At 37.8% G+C, this 26,459-nt stretch overlaps 2 protein-coding genes across 3 annotated transcripts in view; one reads left to right on the top strand and one right to left on the bottom strand.

Annotated features, from left to right (window-relative positions):
• Positions 1-5,612, top strand: part of LOC149071501 (uncharacterized) — a 47,363-nt gene extending 41,751 nt beyond the window's left edge. The window contains exon 6 of the mRNA XM_089247952.1: positions 372-5,612. Within this exon, the coding sequence (XP_089104078.1) occupies positions 372-1,346 (975 nt within the window). The 3' untranslated portion in view covers positions 1,347-5,612. The remainder of the gene's footprint in view (positions 1-371) is intronic.
• Positions 5,613-13,946: 8,334 nt separating this feature from the next.
• LOC149071500 (tRNA (adenine(37)-N6)-methyltransferase) lies at positions 13,947-19,768 on the bottom strand. Of its 2 annotated transcripts, none has more exons than XM_089247893.1 (4): positions 19,446-19,768; positions 17,294-17,479; positions 14,867-15,027; positions 13,947-14,703 (listed from the first exon to the last, which is right to left on the bottom strand). In XM_089247893.1, exons 2-4 carry the CDS (start codon positions 17,464-17,466, stop codon positions 13,985-13,987), a joined length of 1,053 nt encoding a protein of 350 aa, XP_089104019.1. In that variant the 5' UTR covers positions 17,467-17,479; positions 19,446-19,768; the 3' UTR covers positions 13,947-13,984. The 2 variants fall into 2 exon arrangements, with proteins under 2 accessions (XP_089104019.1, XP_089104020.1); XM_089247894.1 differs by having other exon boundaries at positions 19,518-19,619.
• Between the last annotated feature and the right edge of the window lie 6,691 nt (positions 19,769-26,459).

Genomic DNA, 26,459 nt, shown 5'->3' with positions numbered 1-26,459 from the left:
TTCCATTAAGATGTTCCTGAAGTGTCACAATTTTTTAATGAGTAGTCAAGGCAGTAAACAGCTCAAAACACACCAACTTTGAAATCTTTATATTACAGTTCTTAAAATTGCAAAAAGATGCACCAGTGGATAAACTGTCTCTGAATAATCGAGAGTTGACTGTATTTGTGAAGAAAATTGCAGTTATTATTGTGGATGTAATACAATACATAATAGCACATAACAGTATTGTACATTATACTAGTATTATTATATCGGTACTAATACACAATTGTTGCATACGAAAAATACAGGTAGATACTCCTATTATGGCTTTTATATTTGAAAAAAAAACCCATATTTTAATTGATATTTTAATGTTTCCTCTTTAGATTGCACCTCCATCATGTTCATCTCCACAGACTTCCGTGCAATCGGCCGTGCAAACGGATAGATTAGACAACCAAACCCCGGCTCAGAGACAAGCAGCTGCAAAACTCGCTCTGCGGAAACAGCTTGAAAAGACACTCTTACAAATTCCACCCCCAAAACCGCCTCCTCCCGAAATGCATTTCATCCCTAATGCGAACAACCAAGAATTTATTTGCCTCTTAGGCCTTGAAAAGATTGTGGATTGCTTGGTCGAAGATCCAAACATAAACAGGCCTCCACCCGAGCCCTTCGAATGTGTTCAATGCGGGACTGATTTCAGTCCTGTGTGGAAGTGGCAGGATGCTGGTAATACTCGTCACCGAAAACCTGCTGTTATTTGTGAAACCTGCGTCACGTCAAATATAAAGAAAGCATTGAAAGCAGAGCACACAAACCGCCTGAAGACGGCTTTCGTCAAGGCATTGCAACAAGAGCAAGAAATCGAACAGCGCATGTCTCAAGCGATGCCGAGTCCACCGCCACCTGTGAGTGCTTCACCAACTCATACACCTAGCTCCACTCCTACACCAACAAACGTGAGCTCAAGCACGTCTGCTATCCCAACACCTCCAGCACCGCATAGCCCTGTACCTGGGCTTTTGCCAAAGATGGGTAGCAGTAGTACCTCGCTGCCTCCACCACCATCAGGAATGATGAACTCTGCATCTCTACTACAGCACTTGCCGAAGCTCAGTGCTGCCCACCAGTCTCTTCTCCAAGCACAGGCACAGCAGTTGCAACAGTTTGCGCAGTCTCTGCCACAGCCGCAGCCTGCACACATGTTGCCGTTTGCGCCGCTGTTAGCAGCTCAAGCTTATTCATATCAACTGTTGGGCAAATCTCCCATGACCTCGGCAGAGCTCCAGAGGCAGTACTTGTTAGATATGATACCTCCCCGTTCCCTGCCTCAGAACTCGATGAATTGGAAAACGTGATCCTGAATTGAATTTTTTTCCCGTTGCTGTGGCGAATATTTCAAAGAAGAAAGAAAACATTCTATTTCACTCTGATATATAGATTTCTCTCAGTGTGTGAATGTAAATATTGCATGCAAACTTCAAAGTATGCTCTACACTTATTTAACGTGTAACGGCGATATTCACGAATCTCGGTGACTTCTGTGTTATACCTTGAGTGCAAATGAAGTTGCCAAAAAAACAAAAACAACACAATTTTTTTTCCTCTTTATCAACACAACGACATACGAACAGAAGCTCACCATTAGATTTGTTCGCAGAACATGTAGAGAAAAACTTAAGATGAGGAGAGCAGTTTGTTGATTTGTCTCATAAAATGGTGGATGCGGCCGTGATTGGTCGTCTACCAATGTTTTCTGTTTCTTTTTTTTTTTTTACATTTTTTAAGTTATTCACGAACTTAAGGGTGGAAGGAACAAGATTTGATGCATTTTCTCTTTTTTTCCCCTTCAAATGTTTCTCCTGCTTTTTTTCCTCCTAGTCAATCAAACGGAGCTGGTTTTTTTTCCTGATTTCGTAATTTTCTCTTTCTTTTTTTACATTTACATACGCTTTTCAGGTTATGAGAACTGATCTGCGGACAAATTACAATAAGACTGAAAAGTATTTAGAGAAGAAAAAGACCTCAAGAAGTCTGAAGGAAACAGTAACGAGTGTTATTTTTGAGAATGTCTCATTTATTCTTGACTTTTTCTCTAATCTAGAATTAATTTTTTTTTACTCTGTCACTTGTGTGTAAACTTTTTAATCAGGGAATTCTGGTTGTTGTTACGAACGTCATGACGCTGATTCAGAAGATCAAGAAGCGAGTGTAAGATTTGACTGTGATTCTGTGATTTTTAATTGTACGCTCAGGAAGTTTTCTCATCGGATACCATTTTGAATCAGCACGTTATTTAGGTGTGAAAAAAAAATTTCAAGCGATATATAATATCTTGTCATAGTTTGACTCAAATTTCATTGTTATAACCTTCTTTGAAGCACATGTGAGCGGAATTGTTATTTTTGTTCGACAATTTATTTCTATCAGTGGGTGTTTTTAGCGATACTCTCAAAGTAGTAAAATACAATTTTTTTCTCACTCTTCAAAATTTCAATTATAAAAATACTAAATTTAGAATGCAGCACACTTATATTCCTAATTGCTTCTACATTTATGATTGAGTCTATTTGCTTTATCGTTGAGCGCATATACTTTACGTTATCTCAAATTAGTTTACGATTTGTTTCAAAGGGAATGTCTTTAAAACAAATTTTAATACCATTTAAGTGTTTGCTCTGACTATGAAGTTGTTATGTGTGTTTGGAAACTTGTCTGTGCGTTATAACCCTTAACGAACTTATATTGAAATTAATGGGTTTATTGATTCCGAAGGAAAAAAATCAAACTCAATGATCAGTGATATTAGCCTTAGGGAAGAAAAAAAAATATTCTCTGCTCTACCTCAAGCATTTTTGACAAAACGTTTACTCTTGTCAAGTATATTTTTGAACTTTCTCTCCCATTTTTTGAATCGTGATTTCCCCCCGTTATCCTTCAAGCAATCTCTCGTTTTAGACACTTACTTGTTCTCGATACATGTAAAAGTATGTGTCACTTCCAAGCGAATAACATGGTTATTGCATTCTTCATATGAAAGAATACCTGTTAATGTTTGTTAGGCCTCATTTAGTTTATGACCCTCTATAAGTCAGACTTATCACATAACTAAAATTCCCCAGTAGATGTGGTGGAGGATATATACTCTTGTGATGCATGCTATCTACTACATTTCTTTTCATGGTTTTTTTTTTAATCGAGAGGTGAATTGTAGAACAGAATGATCTGTATTAAGTTATATTGCAGGCCTGAAACATTGTTGATGCATAATTTTCGTAAAGGTAACATCTCGCTGCTATGATATAGAACAGCATTTCTCAACCTCTCTGAAGACCAATAAAATGTCCCATAAAACCTTTATTTTAAAATAACCAATAAAATGTCTAAATAGTCTAATGTGCAGTATGTAATCAGTTCAGCGTGGTCCAGCCCCTCGGGGTAAAGCGCTTATATCCCTCTTGGGACAGAGCGTGGACCATGTCTGGTCTTACAATATGTAATCAGAGATTTCAATCTACAGTAGGACCTTTTTTTTTATTACCCAGGCTAATGTAGACAAAACCTGCCTCGGATAATCTGGACTTCACAGAATTTTGATGTTAAATAAAATAAAGCCACAAATGGCGCCGTTAATTTTCAATTGTTGTATATCAAGGCAAGTATCATAAAATTACATAAAATACTGTGATGTATTTTATGTAATTTTTTATGTATACAGTGAACATTACATACAGTACTTAAAAAATGGTTTTTCAATGTCTTCAGTCGTTGAGCACACTTGAATTGCTGGCGAGCAACAGGTAGACTATGTTTGTTTTGCCCCAAATTTTCCAAACTTATTTTTCTCATCTCTGCTTCCGTGAAAAATAAATTCCTATCGCCCCTCACCCCCAGCCAAGCCAATCCATACGCTCACAATCTGTTGCTTTCATCAACACCCCCCTGCTTCTAATAAGTGATATTGCTCATTTTGAGAAACACTGGTCTAAGTCTCTACCTATACAACGCGTGTAGCTCTCGTTGCATGCTGTATCATTCTGTGAACCGGTTTGTCTTCATGCAAAGTGGTTTAATGCTTTGTTTTACTGCCCCTAATTTTTAATGACTTTATGAAAAGAACCTCGGATAACCCAAAACTCGGGCAATTAAAGTCCTACCATACTTAAATATTACTCAATATTTGCGAAGTAAAATTGGATTTCCGAGTCTGCCTTCGCAACCGCCTGTTTCATCATTGCAGGTCTGGTCTGCAGACCATAGATTGAGAAATGCTGGTATAGAAAGCTATGTATTTCTTTGCTTACTTGTTTTGTGTTGTTTCCATCTTTTTCGAGTATGTACAACATACCTTTTCTTTGTTTTCTAACCCATGATTTATGTAAATGATCGCAAAATATATGATTGGGAAATTTGTATCTGATTTAAATTTGGTGCTAAGTCAGAAAATCGAATCACGAACTAACATACTTTCTATGGATAAATTTTATTTTTTTTGTCAAGTGGATATTTCTCTTTGACTCGTTAATTTCTTTATTATTTGTAATCTAGAACTGGGATGATTGCGAATCTTTTCATTTCTGTTGCACGCAATTCTTAACAAGGAAAAGAATAATAACACTTACTACCTCTTCTTAAAATTAATATGCTCACACGTTTGTGCACTGCCCGATGTATAATTGTACAATTTCAAATCGATGCTCCGACGGTGTTGTAGTTTATTTTTTTATACGAATCGAATCGTAGTATGTATTCAAGAATTCTGTACATAAAAAAAAACAGGAATTTGTTTCCCCTTGAATTGAGTGTTGAGAAATGTATTGTAAATTTTCAGATACATTTATGTGTATGCATCTAATGTATGTGTTGGTAAAATTTTCACTGAAGTCCTTTTTCTCTCTGCGTGTTATCTTTTGCTTATCGCAACGAAAATTTTTGCGAAAAATAATTTAGCCAGACCGTGTTTTTTTAAAGTTGAAAATGATAATTTAAAAAAAAAATTGCAAATTATGCGATAATTTGAGATGTTTGGAAATGATGTTTATGTTACGATTAATTTCCGAAGTCTTGAAACTTTGTTAATTGGCTAGGAACTTGTCAGCTGATTTCATGAACTGGCCACCTTCTTGTTGAACATTTACTACAGGACTGTAGTGACCTACCATACATGACCCAGGCTCTGTCCCTTCCAGGATATAAGGCCCCCCCCCCTTCCCACTAAGCACAACTTTTTCAGTCTACTGACCAAAAACATTTGTATGTAGGGTGACAATATGGGGTTATCTTTAGGATTGGCCTGACAATTTCTTACATGTTGCTCAGCAAATAGAATGTTAGTCTGGCTGTTCGAGCCAGAATTACAAAAAAAAAAAAAAAAAAAAAAACAAACACACACACACACACGGCACCCACTGTTGGCCTAAATTAAGATGCATCAGAATTTTAAAGTTTTTTTTTTTGAGATTCACTTATTTAAAAAATTGGTCTGTAGCTAGCCCTGGATAATGAAGATTGAACAAATTGGCCGAGAAAAGGTGTCTGACTGCTTGTAGATTTCCCATTTGCTCATACTAAAAATCTTGATTTTTATATTCATAATTCCCCCTCCCAACCTTGAATTATCAAAATATTAAAAAAAAAAAAAATTCAAATTAAACAAGAAATTTTAACATTTAATAAGATGGAAAACTCACGGGGAGTTCATAAAAGTTAAAATTATCCAAAATTTGAAAGTCTCACGATAAATAAAATCCCCAAATAATACAGGGCGCCATTGGACCCACTTGTTAAGACGCTATGTGAATCTAGATACCACAGTATAACTTGCTGGTCCTTGGGTTTCATGGAATTTTTCTTTTGGCCTGGAATGTTGAAGATCTCTGCTTTTAATACAAAACAGACTAAGCACGACCTAAGTATGACCCATTTTTGTGTTCCTAACATTTACTAATACTCACTTGACATTTCTCCCTTACATTTCTTTGAAGAACATTATAAGCGTGATACATTGTATTTCTATAGGTATTTATGAAGACTGCAGCAAATATCAGCGAGGAAGCTTGAGCCACAGCCCCACAAGTCATATTTTTTAACTATACAGTATTTTGTTGCATCACAGACAACATACGTTACCTATTGAAGGAAAAATTAAAGATTATCGTGAAAAGTTTCCGTACAAATCTATTCAATTTCATACATTATTTCCAAACTTCATGCATTATGCATCGCTCTTATACTATCGAAGCTTTTTTCATGACATGACTATGTAGGGCATCTATAGTGCATTCACAAATTAATCTTACGAATGTTATTCTATTTTCTAGCTGATAATACACCACATCCGTATCGTAGTTGTCATAGTGTTTTGTCACCTTCATACACTGTCTGGCCAAAATAAAAAGTTGCACTATCTAACACCGTGGTTCCCAACCTTTTTTTTTAGGCCATGCCCCACCAAAGCATCTGTAGAATCCTGTAATCCGATCTCCCCCCGCGCATAACTAGAACTTTGGGTCAGGGGTCTCACCTTTTCCTGAAACTTCATCGTTCTATTACACAGAGTTTGGTTTTAAACAAAAACTGGGTCCCCCCCCCACCCCCCCCCCCGTTCTTTTTCTTTCCCCGTTACTTGAAATACTTGTTTTAAAGTAAACTCCTATTCTCATTTAGGGTAAAAAAAAAGTCATTCACTTAATTAAAAGCACACAGTGGTTCTTAACCAGGGGTCCTTGGAGAAACTTCGGGGGGGGGGGGCTCTGTGAGCTTGGATGAGAAAACAATTCATTAGGTAGGCTTTCATGGCCAGAGTTTATAAGAGTATTCATACTTTTTGGGCTGTCATGCAATGTTCGAGGCTTTTTATCAGCAGACGTTTCATGCACTGTTGCGGTGGACATCATCATTGTTACAGGTGACAGCAAGCAAGGAAATGAAATGGCATCTTTGAAAGACCATTGACTATTTATGCCGTCGATGCGTCATTTGTTCCACATCACAATGACGATACAGATTCCATGGCGTCTTCAGCCAAAGATGCCAGTAGATCACGGTCTTCCTAGGAGGTTGTTTTGTCTCCTTGCTTACTGCCTCCAATAATATCGACTGCAATAGTGGATGAAACGTATGCTGATGAAAAGCTTCGAACACAGCATAACAGCCCGAAAGTATGTGTACTCTTAATTAACTCACTGCTTTTACATTGCTATATACAGAATATTTTTTAAAGTCTGTGGTCTTCATTTTTCTCTATTTTACTGACACAGGGGTCCACAGAGTTCATCTTACTGGTACAAATTGTCTGTGAAACACAAAACGTTTAGAACATCTGGTCAAACCCCTTGCAAAGAAAATACCGAAAAAGAGAAATAAAAGAAAGCTATCATGAAATTATAAAAAAAATTGAACCAATATAAAAATCTGGGGAATTTTGAAAAGTTCTATATAAGCCTAAATGGAAAAACTCATTCTCAAATTGCGCCACATTGGGAATCAATCAATCACTCTTAACACTTTTATTGGATTGCTTCTAACCAAATTTCAACATGTATTTGTCCTGGCATGTAGGAAATCTCGCGATATCTCACTACATTTTTTGTTAAATTTGCTTCAATGTATCACCAAGGTCCTTGTGGCAGACCAGGAAGAATCCAATGATTTGTCAGACACCTTTTACACCCTTGATTGGATTTAGGGAACAACTTGGTTGACAATACAAATGTCTGAATCGGAGTGATGAGTCGTGCTCTATTTACAAATTCTCCACAGTTTGAGACATGCATTGCGCGCGTGTATAGATATATATCTTTAAATCCTCATATTCAAGAGCGTGCCACCATGTTTGGAAGAGACAATAATATCCATTGATGGGAAGGGGGGGGGGTGGTAAATATGATATATTGAGTATGCTAAAATACTCTGTAGACTCTATCTTAATCCAGAATGCAACAGAAATGATCTCTGCTCACATTTCCTCTTGCGGCTTGCACAGTACATGCAGTACAGTATAGTTGACCAATCTTCAGGAGAGTTTGGGTCACTTCATTGGTTTGAAAACATGTCACATGGCTTTTAACTCATCTGTAAATGTGCTACAGGTCACCTTAGTTACCCATGACACATTCCCAGATCACTCAAGTGATGTAGACCCACATCACACGGCCTGCTTAAGTGCTCTGGAACTGTGTCGTGCAAGCGATAGGCCAATTAAATGATGTGGAACTGTAACCCGGATCACTTAAATGACACATGATCTGTAAATGTTCCGTTGGTTACTTAACCAGCCATCTGGCCAATTAATTCCGTTTTTTAATTTGAAGCTAATTAACTATATTTTCCAGATTTAAAATTTGTATGAATGCATTGAAATTGTCTTCTGTTCTTAACTTATTCCGATTAATTGACAAATTATGATTATTGAAATAAATATTAGTTTTCCAAAATATGAAATAATTAGATTAAAAATTTTTGCCGTTGTAACCAGATGGCCAGTTAAGCACTCTGGAACTGTACCTCGGGTTATTTTGAGTGATCGGTAAATATGTAGTGGGTCCGTTAAGTTATTTGTTAACCTTTTAATGGCCAATTGGGAACATCGATTTCATGAATTGGACATTTTTTTTTTTTTGTACATTGAAGGATTTGTTTTCCTCTCGAAGGTGTGATTCCAAACGTTATTTACGAAAAAAAAAAAAAAATTACATTCATTTCAGCACATACCATTTTTTTTAAACGCCCATTTTTAAGGAAGAATAATTTTTTTTTGTTGCAATTCTAATGTTTCTATGGCCATGGGAAAAGTCCCAAAAACATAGTAGAAAATGTTTTTTGTAAATTTTTTGAACGATATCTCTAAGCCAGCGGTTCGCAACCGGTGCTACGCGTGCACTTCCCAGGGGCACCGCGGTGACTCAAGGAAAATAAAATAAGTAAATTTGATAGATAAATGAATAAAACAAACCTACAGGGTTCTGCCATAAAAATTATACACAAAAAAAGGGCTCCTCGAGTCAAACAGGGCTCCGATATAAAAAATTTGTGTACTGAAAAAGGATCAGCGAGTCAAAAAAGGTTGAACCGCTGCTCTAAGCTAAAGGATCAGAGGAATCTAATTCTTGATTCGGCCGATGAAAGATTAATTTGCCTAGTTCATTTTTAAAAATTAGATTTGAGGTTGCAGGCCACGTCACGTGACTCTAAGGACCACATTCGGGCCATGGGATGAGCATCTATACAGTAAAGTATGTTACCTTTTTTTGGCCAGGCAATATATTTACACTGCGGTGTTACAAAGAAAAAAGTTGATGCCATTTTCTTAACTATGACAAGTTTCAGCACTATTGAAGCATTCAGGATATGACAGTGGTGCGTTTTCAATTTATTTCTTACACTGCTCAAAAAAAAATTTAATATACTTAGTTTTTCTTGGGTCATTCTAAATGACAACGATATAGTAAAAAGTTGGCATTTTTTGTGTGTCATTAATTCCGAGCGTTAAACATGTTTTGAAATTAATGTGTTTTAAATTAAAACAGCTGTGGCAATTCATAGTTGGTATGTAGAATCAGAGAGAAACGTTAGCTCCACAACATGTAACATACTTGTGTATTGTACATGTATAAAACATATAGAGCACACCTTTTCTTCGAACAATTTTTCCCGAAAGTATAATTCCAGATTCTATATTATAAACAAGACTTTTTTCAACTTGTGCAAAGCGAAAGTCCTCCCACCCTCTTTATTATATATATATACATACATATTTATATGGTATACTCATGTTGTTTTATTATTAAATATGCAAATGTACAAGTTCACCTTCTCCATCATATTATTGCGCTGTAAATTTGCTCTTGGTTTTTATTTTAGTTATTAGTTCTTTTCAAGGAAAAAACTCTACTCTCGCAGCTTGTTTTCTTTCTGGAATTATGTGGAACGATATAATAATGAAAAAAAAAAAAAAATCTATTGTATAAATGTTGCTTAGAATTCTTGTGTGTTTATGTAAATGAAGCAGTTTATAAAAATAAAGTTTTTTGGATAACTTGAATCTGTGACTTGTATTTCGATCGGGAAAACAATTCTACAATCTTTCAAAGAGAGAGATGCAATGGTTTAGGGGAATTTTGTCTCTGATTGCGTGACTGATCACTCATTACAGTGAGGGGCAGAATTTCCTGGGACGAAATTTCCAAATCCTGATGCAATGCAGCATCATAGCTAGGTACCTGCATCACAAAGGCAGTTCCTGTTTGTGGATTATTATCTTGCCAATATATATTAACCCACATTAGCAGTAGTGCTACGATCTTGCCAAGCCACTATACCAAATTGTGCTTGGTATAATAGATTGGTAAGATTGTTGTCCGACTGTAGGGTTACAATCTTACCAATCGAATAGAACAAATTCCCCCCTGTACGGATATAATTTTGCCAATCTATTAAGCTAATTGCTAGCATAGATATAATCTTGTCAAGCTGTTGTACAGGATGGGCAAAAAAAGTCCATATAGATACTTATAAAAATTCAAAAACCGGAAAAATAAGTAAAAACCATTTGTCGGGTTAGCATCGCTAGGTCAAGGGAATTTTTTTTAAGACTGGAAAAAAAATAACAGCAGAGATAGGTGGCGCTGACATACACAAGTCAAAGAAAAGCCTCCAAATCGTTTATTACAGCGGTATGTATTCCACATGACCACCACAGGGGATAACACATTGCAGGCGAGTCACAAATCCAGCAACGGCAGAGTGCAGCAGGTCCACATACACTGTTTATAACGTTGAACTGGCTATAGATTAGGAGCGCAAGTTCTTATAACCGTCTCATTTGCATATTCCCACCGCAGTAATTCGTGCCAGCGCCACCTATCGGCTGTTTTTTTCGTTTATTTTCCCTGTCCAGGGAATTAAAAAAAATTCCCCATTACCTAGCGATGCTTAACTCTGCAAACCGTTTTTTATTTCGGTTATTTTTCCAGTTTTTATGAATTTTTGTCCAACCCTGTACTAAATTATGGTAGGGCTATGATCTTGCCTGTCTACCAGGGTCTGAAAAAGTCAACTTTTTTTTTAAAAATTCCAATCAACTGACTGCTTAGTACTCAAAGCTTCTTTTTTTTTGATCACAAAGAGTTAAGATGGGGGTTCTTAGAACTTTTTTCCACCCACAGCTCCTGTTTCCTTATTCAATGCTTATCTGCAAGCTCCACCGACTCCCCAGAGCTTAACTAAGAACATTTTCGACAAACCTTTTGTCAGAGTGATCGCTCTGTGGTGCCTCTCACAAAGGTTGATGTTTACTTATATATACAGTCGAATCCCGTTATAACAAACTCCAAGAGACCGGAGAAATCACTTCGTTATAACGAAATTTCGTTATAAAGGAATTTCAGGTTGTTTGCATTGTTCCTAAGCATGAAAAGTGTTCGTTAAAACAAGATTTTCGCTATAATGGTATTCGTTAAAACGGGATTTGACTATATATATAAGCCTTAACTCTCTCTGGGGTTCTCAAACTGTGCGTCCTGGTGCACCATAGGCAGAGATAGACTTGGAAGTCTGGGGGGCAGGGTCATTATTGCTCGGGGGGGGGGGGGCCACGATGATGTCAATTCATATATACATTAGATCAGTCGACTCCATTTTTGATGCTAAGGGGGGGCAATGCCTCCTCCATATCTCCGTCCATGTGGTGCACGTATATATGTGTGTACACCCATGGCAGTTAAGGGGTTAATGAATAAATGGCTAAGATTTCATAAGGAGGGTTGTGCCAAATTTGGCGATTTCTAATTCCGCCAAAGTCTTTCCTTCGTGGTGACCTGGATTTTTTTGCTTGCCCAACATCTGTAACATCGTGAAAATCAAGCTGGCCGAAAAAAAAAAGAAGAAATTTGGCACTTTTCTTTTGGCAATCTAGAACATCATGAGGAGAAAATCTGGAACCAATGAGAAAAGTATTGGCTACAGGATTCACTGACCCATCACATTTGGGCTTCGAGTTCCAATTCTGGCAAATCCAATGCCAACAGAGTTTCTTGGTGTGATTGCTATTTGAAACCATTCTAATAGCACATTTTAGGCGAGAAACTAAGTATTTTTTGCAGGTATCATGCCAAATCTGTCAAAAGCTAATTTTTTTTGACACAAAATAAAGTGTTCCAGACTCTGCCACGAAGCTGGGCTGGAAGAGACCGTGGCAACGGGATAAGTCCAGTGGCAAAGTTCTGGGGTTCATTCATTTATTGTCAAAAACTCCTCAGACTAGACTTTTTATACATGAGCTCAGAATGCTCATCTATTAAAAAATATGAAATATTCCCTAGCAAAGAATACATGATGACAAACAGGGCTTCAGCTCAATAATGACGAACACGATATAATGAGACCTAAGACGCTGGTGAAAATAAGAAATGAAAATGTTGCAGAAAAATAGATAAGGGTAGCACGTTAGCTTCAAAAATGTTCTCACATGGCCCTCACAAAAGGTAGGGCTGGCAGGGCTCCATCCCAGGGGTAGGGGAGGTTCAAGATGAGATCTCATTATTTTTTGTTTTTCACGCTGTAAATTCATGATAGAAAGGCCTGTACTTTGGAATCATGGATCTCAGATTGAGAGAGATATTCACAAATCAAGAGCTTTGATTACAACAATTACCAGAAGAGAAAAGCTTTCGTACAACAACCCTGACTGCAATAATCATGATGCTAATCATCCATAGAGTATTCACCTGAGTAGTCTGTAAATATATCCAGAGTACAAAATTAAGCGTCCATCCTGAATGGTTTAAGTCAGCACCATTACCCCTACAAGGTTAGGGCTGGCAGGGCTCTAGCACGGGAGACTGGAACAAATCTCATTTTTGTTTTACTTTTACACTACAAATTCAATATAGAGGCGGCCTCCACCAAAGATCTCAATCTAGGAGAACTTGTCTACAGGATGGCGAAGGTTGGGGGGAGGGGGCACGCTGACCGAGATGTTAGCACAGGGAAAGGAAAAATTTTACTCCAGCATACAATGTGTCCGCTAATTTATTTTTTTTTGCAGATGGGGGCACATTGTCTTTTATTTCATCTGCACAGACCTGTTTCTCTGCACACCAAATTTTATTATCTGTGCGGAATAACAAAATAACATGCTATTTTGTGGGGAATTTTTTTTCTGCACAGCCCCCCCCTAGAACCCCTCCTGCCACCTATGGAATAAAAAACACAACTGTTGTAATTCTTCAAGAGAAATTGGTGACTGGTTTTTGATTAATGTACCACATGAAAAAAAGCAAAGTAGTATGAGCAACAATATGAATTAAATTATCAGTTTTGCCTCGAAATTTCAACAGTTGTTTGATTGCCATGAAATAATACAAATAAAACTTATGTACAAAGAGGAGTCAGCCCTCCTTGCGCTTTTCGTAAATGTGGTCCAAGAGGATCCAGGTCCTAAAAAAACCCAAGGAAGGCAGATTCCTCTTTTTGTTATTTTACTGCAAACAAACAACAACTGTTAAAATTCCAAGGCAAACCTGATAATTTAAGTTACATTATTGCTAAAGAAATATCTATTTGATATCACACTGTATTGCTCTTTTTTATGTGGTATATTAATCAAAAACCGGTCATCAATTCCAAAGAATTACCTCAGGACCAGTCAATGTATGGGCCTGCCAAGTATTGCCCGGATGACCTTCTCGGATGCATAGGGCACTTCATGATAATGGGATCAGGTGCTATGATGAATAGCAGGTGCTGTGCGCTTGGGCTAATGCGTCGTTTTTCCACAAGAAGGCCCCCCCCCCCCATAAGCGAGTGCTGTATAAGTGAATAGCCTTATTATCCTGTATCTTTGACCAGCAGAAAATCATCTTATAACTGAGAGAAATGTATAAGTGAGAGATCACTGTACTAGTTGTTTTGTTCTTCCCTCCCCAAAGCCCAACTGGAAAGAGGTGGGTAAGAAAATAGTTACCAGAGAATGATAATCTGTGTGGGATTTATTATATTACAATGGCAATGAAATTTTTTCTGTGTTCAAAGGCGACACTCGAAGAACTTCGACAACACCGACACTGTCGTCAAACCAGCTGGTCACGTGAACATTATCGAAGAAATAATAATACAGACGATCCTGACATTTGTTCCTCCGGTAAACAGATCTGGGATCATTTTTCAGTGTTTTCGTTATCATGCTCTTCACTTGGTCGCAGTCCTGTAAGGAATCAAGACAGTGATCGCATTTAGCATCATGTTGGTTTCTGCAGTGGAACTTGGAAAGGTCCTGTTCGGCTCTGACTGTGAACACAACGCTCAGTTCGGACACTGGTGGAGAATGCAGCCACGTAGCTGTCTTCACCACACTGCATTCATCGATGAGTGTTTCCAGCTTCCCTGCAGGATTGTTCACAACATCGGTACAAGTTTTCACTACAGCATTGTTGATAGACAGATTTTCATCTAGGGAACTTGCACCTAAATTTTCAGTTCGTTTTTTTGTTTCAGTCTCACAGATCATGTCTATGAATAGTTTGTTGTTGCTCTCAGGTTCAGGAGGCAGTGAACACTTCTCTTCACTTTGACAAATGCTTTCCACAGCACTGCAATCTTTTGTGTTATGCACCACTGTATCAACAACTGGAGAATCATACGATGGGATGTATGGCTTTATGTCGATGATAGGAGTACCATCTAAGAGATCGACACCAGCAAGATGAAGAGTGCAACCTTGAATAAAGCAATCCCAATTATTGAATTAATATAAACAAAAACAATCATTTAAACTTTCAACCATCTCACAAATTCCCATTATGTGCAAGACTGATTAGTCACACAGCCTCAGTCACTATAATACTCATATTGCCACACGGTTATTAGACAAAAAGTTTACCTTCTATTCTCTCCAACCTGACTAATGACAAACCAATGGGATTTGGTCGATGTGGTGACCGAGTTGAAAACACTCCAACAGCTTTACCATTTAGTCTTGGGGGACGCACTTTGGCTTTTGTGTGTGAACTTTTCTGGTTCTTGTGGAAAATGAAAATGACCCTAAAAATATAAAGCGAACTGAACATTACCAAAGGAAGTAGAGAAAAAGATACAACATATATATTCCTTTGCTTCAAAGAGGGTTGTATACACATAGGTCATTTTACATGTTTCAAGATACAAAAAAAAAAAAAAAACCCCATTAAATTCAGACCATTTTAGGATTTCATCTTTTGGAAGTATTCAATAGAAATGCATAGACATCAAATGCTAGCCGATTCACAAAGTGACTGACCAATGGCTGCGCACTTTTCAAAGATGCCAGACTTCCGACATTAATCTTGGCACATGAACCATATTTTAACGTGTGTAAAGAACCCCTTTTGCCAAAAGTTGGGTGTTTTAAATAAGGGGTGGGAGTTTCTTTATACATGAATAGTGTTATAGATATTAGCAAATTACTCAATTTCCAGAAACTCGAATCTTTGACTGGTTGTGATATGAAACTACACGTAGAATTGTAACTCTGTACATGTGTACTCAATTTTTTAAAATTCTGCTTGTGAGAAAACTTCAGGCAGGTTGCGTTATTCAACATTACTTTGTGAGGCTAGCTGATGAATAGAAGCTGCCCAGTTGTCAACGAGACTGTGTCTAGAAAGACCATGGGACTGGAAGTGAATGAAGGATGACATTCAAGAACTAGTGAAAGAATATAGCCAGGAGTTGATCATAGGCGAACTGATGGATCTCCATTGAGCCCAAGAGCTTATGGACAGGTTCTTGTCTGAAGAAGAGAGAAACGAGGATTCCCTCACTTCAAATGAGATTAGAGAGATGTATAGAATGTGGGAATATCTGCAAAATTTTGTAGGAAAGCAACCCTCCCCACCTCGCCAGAGGTGGCGGTGTGTGAGCAATGAATCTATCCAGCGTTACAATGCTATTTCCCATTTCCTAGAAATCCTAAAAAAGGAGGCCAAAGCAAGTTTCATTGGATAAAATTCTTTTTGAAATTTACGCAAAAAGATTAAGTCTGCAGACAAGTAAACCTAAATCTTGTCATTTAGAGTAAGTTGATTTGTAAACATTATCGTATAGTATATTTATATGTATATGGCAATATTACATTATCATATTATTATTGCATTGCATTACTGATTAAATGTCGTTTTTAGTGATTTTCACATGAATGAATAATATGCAACAAATTAACAGAGTTTCCATTATTTTCTCCTATGGGGAAAGTTTCATTCAATATACGAGTGATTCAGACAACAAGCACGTTCACAGGAACAAATTAAGCTTGTTAGGGGCCATTTAAGTATTACGTCAGCACATTTTTAGCCTTTTTTGATGCCCCTTCCCCCTTGTCAGCGAAATTTCATCAGCTCTGCCCCCTATCTCCTAACGCATATTGGTGGGATCAGAGACATACGGGGGGCACAATCCCCCTTATGCTTTCCCCCAGCCGATCAAAAATATTTTTTGATGCAAAAAAATTAAAATAACTGAAGAAAATACCTTTATATGTTGTTATAATCAATTTTTGTTAATTTCAATGCTGTTTGAAGGCTAAGAACTCAAATTTAAAAAAAAGAAATTTCGGCCCTCCTGATAATACGTACACCTCTGATTGGGATTGCCCTTCGAGAATATACAAAGGGCAGAAGGGCGAAAGACAATTCCCTCCCATTCGAACAGCATATATCCACTTATGTATGTGTGGGGGTCCAACAAATCACTCAAGGATAATGCATGTGATGCACTTGAGTGAGCGCAAAACCGCTTAGCCGACCTCCCCTCTGAAAGTGAGACAGGACATGGGATGGCACGTGTTTGTTGAGGTCTGCTAGAGGAGGTCTTTGGAGGGGAACGTATAAGTGAAGGGAATGTTCGTTTAGGTGACCACAAACTAGGGAAAGGGGTTTTCTCATTTTTTGCACTCCTAGTAAAGGTACCATTAAGAATATTTCATATTTTTATAAAAAGTGGTTGAGATGATGAAAGCATCAATTAAACCCCCTTTTCCCCATCACCAGAAGTCAGCGAACCCGAAACCCCCTTCCCCCATCTATGCTGATGTAATACCTGAATGGCTCCTTAGTTTCTTGAAAAGAAATACTGTAGACTGTCCAAGAACCTATTTAAGATGGCCTATTCGATGACGATGCCATTGGTCAGACTCAATACCCTGTCAAGATGCAACAAAATTTGTCTCAACTAGGATTTCCAGTTTTTTTTCCCAAAATCCAAAAAAACTTTGAATTCATGATTGAAAACAAACAAGGCAGCTCCGATAGAAAAACAACTGCATGATATTTACCAAATGTACGAGAATTCTTCCAATCCCACAATGGAATGATCTGGGTTCGTAAATGTGCTCTTCTCTATTTCAAGAGTTGCTTTTGCTTCTTGGCTGAGTGACGCTTGACGAGGGATGCCATTCTTTGCACGGAAACAAGTTTTGATGTATCCGATGGGTTTCACGTCAAACATAATTGAATTAGATCTAGAAAATGAAGCATTCAGTAATTAAAAAAAAAATTTTATTCTGAGATTCAGAGATTAATATTTGCATTTACGACTTTCAGCGACAATCCCAAGATATCTCGTCAAATTTGATCACTGCTTTCTTTCTGTCACTGCAAGATATTTCGTTTCCTAAAAACACAATGAAGCTATTTTTACAATAAAATATGTTTTCCGACCCTGAATCAATCAATTGCAATGGGCGGAGTCAGCTCTTGTTCCATGTTAGATAAGAAAAAAAGCGAGAAAAGTAGAGAAAGAAATATTTGCTCCGTATTGTTCTATTTTGACTTAAAACTTTTTTCTTTAAATTTTCCAAGTGAACTTTCTAATTTACATTCCCAATTTTCAAAAACTAATTATAAATAAAGGAAAATATCCGAAGAAAATAAGCTCACTATGTAGCACCTACACATGACTAACCACGGTTTAAGCTGGATAAAAAATTCCTTTAGCAAAAAAGCGAAAATGGGTGGAAAAACTTTAACAAAATGCTGCAATGTTAACAAGGGCGTAGGGAGGGGGGGGGGCACTTAGGGGGTCTGGTTCTCTCTCCCCCCCCCCCCGAAATGTGAAAAAATGGCAGAAGAAAGGGAAAAAGATGGCCAAATCTATTCTATCACTTTGGTTCGCCCCCCAACGAAATTTCTGGCTACGCCCCTGAAATGCTAATGTTATGATTGATGGTTGGATGTCTACTCGTTGCGTACCTCCTGTACGCATTTTTGCGAAAGTTGTTGTTACTTTTTTTGCATTCTATGGTTTTCTTTCGCATTTTGCAAAAAATGCGACTGCAACTTAAACCCTGTGACTAACAGAACACAATTCCACAAACTCTGATTATGCCTACATGATAAAAAACTTGAAGACCAAAAATTTTTGACAAATTTAAATTGTTGCTCTTATGAGGCTAGAAGCTAATATTGCACAGAATAAATTCAAGGTATATTCACAATTCTATCACATGGGGGACAACAGCAATAAGAAAAACACTGGAAGAAGGCTTATCAAAAGACCGTCTTTAACACAGTTTTATTATTTTCATGTCCCCCAGTTATGCATCAATTGAAAGAATATTTTCAAATTTTGTTATCTTAGAAATCATTTTGGCACAAATAGGGCAGCTAAATAAGTTATGTGTTATTGAATGTTAAAAGCGGCAGCTGCGTTTGATTATTACGTAAGTTTAATTTCATTCTGTAGTCATATCTATTGCTTTTTTCTAATTTCCATGTAACAAATTTTTATCCCATTCTTTTAACTTTCATGTTTTCATAAATCGAATACAGGGTGATCAGCGAATAAGCCCTTATTTCAAAATTAAACATCTCTACAACAAAGATCAATAGAATTATGCAGTAAACGGTACGTTTATTAACGAAACTGTAAGAATGTTGTACAGAAATTTCAAAAATTTAGTTTTTTTTAAAATTTTTTAAAATTAAAAAAAACAAAACAAAACTGGAGATTTTGGGGTTCCCAAAATCCTCATTTGTGTGAAGAGAAACCACTGCATTCGCCTAAAGTTACTGCATGGGCTGCGGTATGCGCCGGAGGCATTATCGGCCCCTTCTTCGTGCGAGAAACGATTACTACTGAACGTTACGTTACAATTTTGGAACAATTTGTCAGCACACATGGCGCATACCGCAGCCCATGCAGTAACATTAGGCGAATGCAGTGGTTTCTCTTCACACAAATGAGGATTTTCGGAACCCCAAAATCTCCAGTTTTTTTTTTTTTTTTAAAATTTTAAAAAATTAAAAAAAACCAACTAAATTTTCGAAATTTCTGTACAATAGTTATAAATAGGAGGTTTTGGACAGTTTAGGATACCGTGGTTTTTACCATACTGTCCAAAAACTTGCCAACCCTGTATTATTAGTTTTTGAAGACGCCACACACTGAAACAAATTTTAATTGTTACATATAATTAATAAAATTACCTTTCATTAATTTTTATGACAATTTATAGCAGTGATAAATTTAAATTAAAGGCAATATCACAGCGATTTAACCTGGCTATGTATTCCTCCTCCGGTGCGCCATGCTTGTTTTTTGTTGACAACTAGAATTCGGACGCCTTTGACCTTCGGACGTCTCCTTATGTACCGAAAAAATAATCGAACTTTTAGTCCGAATTACCAGTTCAGTTTGTGAGCTCAGCTTATAGGAAACCGAACAAAATGAAAGCTTCCCGCACTTATATCAGCATCAACACAATAAATTGGAGTGTGAAAATTGATATCTTGCCTGTCGTCTGCTCATTAAGAAGTTCTTTGTTTTGGATGTCTCCTTATGCCCAGAAAAAATAACCGAACTTTTAGTTTGGATTACCAGTACAGTTCATAAGCTTTGTTAATAGGGAACAGAGTGGAATGGGGATATAGATTTTTTAAATTTAACTTGATCACCAGATGAGTCACTTTTAATTTTGAGATTAGATGGCAGCACCTACACTATGAATTGAAGAGTTGGAATTCACCTCTTACCTGTCGTCTGCTTGTTTGGACGGCTCTTTGTATTCCGAAAAGAAATCTGAACTGTTAGTTTAAACTTGCAGTTCAGTTTATCAGCTTTGTTTATAAGGAACTGAGCGGAATGAAGAATAGTTTTTTTATCTGAACTTCCATCATCACCCAATAAGTAATTTTTCATTTTAACATTAGATGGCAGCACTAACAGTATTTTAAAAAATGAGAGTTTTCCACGTATTAATCAATATTAATTTCCCTAGAATTGGTAGTGCCTCTGTGATTTTGTTCAAAATACTGCAAGGCACAAAGAAAGAAAAAAAAAGCTGCTACTGGTGGAGGTTATGAAGTTTCGCTTCAGCTGGTATATGCGGGACTCAATTGTCATTACTTCTTACATACGTAGGGTTACGAGGTTCGAAAACTGAGAAAGAAGGACGCTTGCACGCGCATCCTTTACCCAATTTTCATATGTATATATATATATAACAGATTTCGCCAGTTTTTTTCTTCCAAAAACAAAGAAACCCATTTCCATAATGACTTTTGCCAATCAAAACAGAACCGCTATATGTTACAGAAATTTGATAAATCCAGTTATTATGCATAATGCCGTTGAAGAAAAAACCGAAATTGATATATTGTTTATTGATTTTCACAAAGCATTCGATAAAATAGACCGCTCTCTTCTAATCACAAAGCTATTGAACTTGGGTGTGCCAGAAAAGATGTGCCGAATACTGCAGTTATATCTGGGCTCTAGAACTTTTCAGGTTCGTGTTGAAGATTGCCTCTCTGGGAAAAAATGCGTATCTAGCGGTGTAGTTCAGGGCTCTGTGTTGGGTCCACTGTTGTTTGTACTATTCACGTATGACCTTGCTTTTTACACTCATCCAATTCCACTAGTACAATATGCTGATGATGTTAAACTGTTTTTTCCCACGTCTGAACACACAGAGCTTAATTCTGCCTGCCAACGTCTCCACAACTGGACTGTGGTCAATCGTCTTCCAATTTCCGTTAACAAAAGTGGTGTCATGCACATAGGGGGATACAGAATGAGTCCAAGCTACTCGATGGGTGGCGAAGAGCTCCAGAGGTTCACTTCCTACACTGACTTGGGGATCACCATTTGCAATACCAGAAATTTCGACTTACATTATTCGAATATAGTGTGTAAAGCGAGACGCGTTTCTTATGTCCTACGGAAGGCGTATGGAAAATGTGATACCACTACACTCATGCACGCATTTACCGTTTTTATACGCCCAATCCTGGAGTATTGTTCGCAAATATGGTCTCCGTACAAAGTGAAAGATATAAAATTCATCGAAAAGGTCCAGAAGTCATTTACCAAACAGTTTTGCAGTCTGCGTCATCGCCCATACGAGGAAAGGCTGAGATGTCTCGGCGTCCACTCTTTAGAATGGCGTCGCCTTGAAGCCGACTTAAAGCTGTGCTTCAAACTTGTACACAACTTAGTATATACGGGTCAGTCAACTCCATTTTTTGAAATCAATCCCAGACCATCACTGAGAAGACATTCATTACAAATAAAAATTCCAACTGCCAGGAACAATGCTAAATTTTATAGCTTCCGATGCCGAGTTGGAAGAGTATGGAACAAATTACCACCAGATCTCGTATGTTCATCTACATATCACAGATTCTGTCACTCTCTCAACGCTTCTGATCTTTCAACATTTTTAATATGCTATGCATTTTAGTTCATGTCGGTTTTTATTGATGCATATATGCTTGTTTTATTTATATAACTTTTTTTTCCATCAGTTCTATTGATTATTTCAATTTGGAATTACATGTGATGATTTTTTATTTGTTTATTTATTTTTTTTTTTGTGTTTTTTTTAAATATATATATATATATACATGTATTTTTTTCTGATTTATATATTGAATTTTATTGTGTAAACATGTTTATTTTATTGTTGTTTTGTGTTCGGGGATTTTTTATTTTTTTTATTTTTTATTGGCGTCATCTTTTATGAATTTTTCTCTTTGTATATATTCGTATGTATGAATGTGTACTGATGTTCCCTGCCGTCTCTTTCCAATTTTATTGATTGTTTGAATAGTGCACCTGTGGAGTTAGAGCCTACTGGCCTTGCACAGGTTTGTATATAATAAATAATAATAATAATCACCAGCTATTATGCATAGTTACCAATCATTTTCGAAAGTTTAATAAATTTTGGGTTTTCGCATTTACCGGTGATTACGTGTGATCCCCAGCTCGTATTAGTGCATATGATAAAGCGTCAATGAATTATTTAAATTTGTTGGAAATTTTTCTAAAATTTCAATCTAGGATGATGGATTCGATTAGTGGTGTTGCTTCAGTTCGACCAGTGATGTTTCAAAGTGTGGAGAAAATAAAATTTCCCCAGAAAAAATGAAAAATAATGCCGGAAACCTGAAAAGGAAGACAAAAAGGCTAATTTTCCGAAATGTAGGAGGACGCTTGAAATGACATCAAAAAGGAGGACACCAGTCCCGTTCTCATGGGAAACAGAGAAAGCGGGTTTAGAACCTGCTGCAAGAATTTTCACCAATAACTGTTGTCAATTTTTTTCCTTACGAAAGAAAAAAAGTCGTCATGCGGGTGCTAGAACTCCCAATGCTACAGCAATATTTACAGATGTGAACGGGACTTAAGGTAGGGTTACCAACCGTCCTCCTCTTTGGTGTCATTCAAAGCGTCGTCCTACGTTTCGGAAAATTCGTTCCTTTGTCCTGCTTTTTAGGTTTCCAGAATCATATTTTATTTTCCCTGTTAAATTTTTTTTGTTCAATCTGTAAGATATATCTCTTCATTGGTAGAGTGTGTGCATGTGTCTTCCCCCCCCCCCCACGTTTTTACACGCTTTGACTAACGTCCTCGAAAGTTCCAGACGAATCCAAATTTCCTCCAAACGGGGCAGATGCTATTCTAATTATGGCCCAGCTTGTCCGAGAATAAAATGAAAAAGAAGTCGGAAAAACAGCTCTGAAAGAAAAAAAAAATCCCGCAATATCCATTTTGAGAATACCATTGTTTGCTCGCCAACAGCAGATGCCGTGTGCTAAAGTGGAGGGAGGGGTTACCTATTCTACATGGTATGGTAATTCTACACTGGTCATATAGTGACGGACTTGCATCGCGAAGATCCAAAACCAACAACGATTCCTGATCTGTCCCCATAGGGGATGCATGCTACTTTCCCGTACACCAACATCGGTCATATATCGCCAAACGGCAATTTCCAACCAGAGAAGTTGGATGAAGGCTCCATTCATCAGTAGTCGCCCCGGACGCGGTAGGTAAAGAACTTGCTTCGAACGTTCTATGCCCGGATTCGAACCAATGGTAACCTTCATAGTGGAAGACAAGCATCTTACCACGGCGCCACTAGGGCGCAGGGATGAATGCTGTTCAACCATAACTGGTTTAGGCGTTGGCGGAAGATTGATGCCACGCCCGAAGCACTACGAGAAAGACATCGCGAGCGCCCGGGTTCGAGGCCCACCATTGCCACAGTGGTGGTCGGCTGAAGTGGGTTTTCAGTGGTTCCCAACTTCGTGGCGCAAATGCGAGCCGACCTCCTCGTTAAAATGTCTCGCCACAGAGAACAATATGCTACAATTGTTGTACAATTATTCAATCATTATACTTCACTCATAGTTGAAAAGATTGATGGCGAGTGGCAGCAATGAACACATGTGGTCATAGTGACGTACTCGCGTCGTCCGGGTTCGAACCCCACCGTCGACGCAGGTGGTCGGCTGAAGTTGGTTTCCTGTGGTTCCCAACTTCCAGGCACAAATGTGAGCCGACCTCTCTATTAAAAAGTCTACAACGGTATAATATGCAATCATTACACTTCATGCATTGTTAGAAAAACTGATGGTAGATGGCAGCACAAAATATAAAAACCATTACACAGAAACAAAGTTCATGGAAGGTTCGCTACACACACACGCACACATTCCGTCCAACATGTGCCAATTCGTTAGAAGTTCCGCAGAGGAATATTGACGAGCTGCATGTCTGGTTTAATAATGGTTGCATGTCTGGTTGCACATATGAAAAAGTCTCTCCAGTAGATAGCAGGCAGACTTTCAACATGACACTTACATAACATTAGGCGTAAAATTCAAGCACATTCACCATATTTACTTCAAAATAAGGAACACAGATGGCAGCACCAGCGCGAACGCAAAACAAGCACTACTCTAATAACAGAAATACGTCAGGGCCATGAATATGCATGCGCTCACACAACATCACGTTCCGACATCTACCGATTCGTTAGAAATTCCTCAGAGGAATGTGTACCAGGTGCATGTAAGGGAACAGCTTCGGTATAGGGGACACGCCAAGTTGGCGACTTTTTTTCCGGCGATAAGTTGCCATCGTTGGCGCGCTCTGGGTTGTTGTTGTTCTGCTGGGTTGTCGTCGTTCCAGAATGTTCGAAGAATTCTGCCAGGCAGTGGCGCTGGTTGTTGTTTTTCCGTGTTCCTAGCGTCCTAGCGCGTCTTTCACACGGGTCTTACTGACATTTTCAAACTGTTCAGGTTTTCTCTTTTTCCATTCTATTCTCTCTCTTTTTTTCTTCCAAACGACGTCACCTTATAGCCGCGGCGTTTTGAAAAACCGTTGGGATCAAAGCCGCTTGTAAGTCTACTCTTAATGCAGCTTTGGTTGGGATAGTTCTTCATCAAGGTTTCTAGAATATATAGTTCTTCATGTTCTCTTCCTTCCGTATATATAATGTAGTGTTTGTGTCGGATTAATTGGAATTATTTTGGATATCTTTTCCCGCAGGTTGTACCTTTAATATTTTCCAATATTTATTCTTTTCTACATGCAGGATGCCCCTGCATTGTTATTATTTTATTTATTTATTTTATTTATAAGAACTCGGATTCCCGGAAAGAGAGTCCGGGTTTCAATTTATAACACATAGAATATATTTATTTATACAACATGCAGGACCGTTGTTTATTTATAAGAACCCGGATTCCCGGAAAGAGAGTCCGGGTTTCAATTTATAACACATAGAATATATTTATTTATGCAACATGCAGGACCGTTGTTTATTTATAAGAACCCGGATTCCCGGAAAGAGAGTCCGGGTTTCAATTTATAACACATAGAATATATTTATTTATACAACATGCAGGACCGTTGTTTATTTATAAGAACCCGGATTCCCGGAAAGAGAGTCCGGGTTTCAATTTATAACACATAGAATATATTTATTTATACAACATGCAGGACCGTTGTTTATTTATAAGAACCCGGATTCCCGGAAAGAGAGTCCGGGTTTCAATTTATAACACATAGAATATATTTATTTATACAACATGCAGGACCGTTGTTTATTTATAAGAACCCGGATTCCCGGAAAGAGAGTCCGGGTTTCAATTTATAACACATAGAATATATTTATTTATACAACATGCAGGACCGTTGTTTATTTATAAGAACCCGGATTCCCGGAAAGAGAGTCCGGGTTTCAATTTATAACACATAGAATATATTTATTTATACAACATGCAGGACCGTTGTTTATTTATAAGAACCCGGATTCCCGGAAAGAGAGTCCGGGTTTTCATTTATAATTATTTTTTTATTATAATTATGCTTGTTGGTTTTAGCATTTTTATGCTCGCTCAATCCAGCTCTTATTTATGTTCCCATTTCTCTTGTGTTTTATGATATTTTTCATATTCTTCTGTATGCTGGCGATTTTTTTTTTCGGCGCTCGTAATGTGCCTAACGGCCTTGGCGACTTTTGATGGGGGTCATCGGACATATTTGGCGCCGAAAAAAAGTCGCCGAAAATCGCCAACCTGTCCCCTATACCGAAGCTGTTCCCTTGTAAGGTTAAGAAGCACATAACACGCATTACACAGAAACAAACTTGAAGTTAGGTTCACAACGCGTACACGCACATTCCGGCGTGTAGAAATTCCGTAGAGGAATGTGTACGAGGTGCATGTATGGTTGAGTAGTAGTGTCATGGCGCCATCTGTTTCGAAAGTTTGAAAAAGTGATTTTACCAACTGTGTGTGCTCAAATAATCAAGTTTCGAATCTGGTAACACACAAATTCCAACCTTGGTAACCTAAGAAAAGGACCGAACATCATCCATTTGCGGCCCATTACACACAATGACTTGTACTTAAACTATAGTTTCCCAAACCTTTATTTCCATTACCTCCTCAAAATTTTGTTCTCAGCTCCCCCGACTCAAGCCAACCCATAGGATTCCATACCAAACCCCCAATAGCTTCAACCGTTCCCTTGGACAACTCCATATCCCCCAACCCCCAGGAGGTGGTATTGCCCACTTTGAGAAACACTGCCTTATACCATTTCTTCCAAGTACACAAAACTTGGTAATCCAAAACTTGGAAAACCAAGTACACAAAAGATGCATATTTAACTTTCTTTAAGAATCGTGAATGTCTCGATATTAA

The sequence above is a fragment of the Pholcus phalangioides genome, unplaced genomic scaffold, assembly GCF_987345545.1.
Source record: "Pholcus phalangioides strain wild (caught in Gottingen) unplaced genomic scaffold, Ppha-v1.0 ptg000018l_1, whole genome shotgun sequence".
NCBI lineage: Eukaryota > Metazoa > Arthropoda > Arachnida > Araneae > Pholcidae > Pholcus > Pholcus phalangioides.
This window is presented reverse-complemented; position numbering and strand designations above follow the sequence as displayed.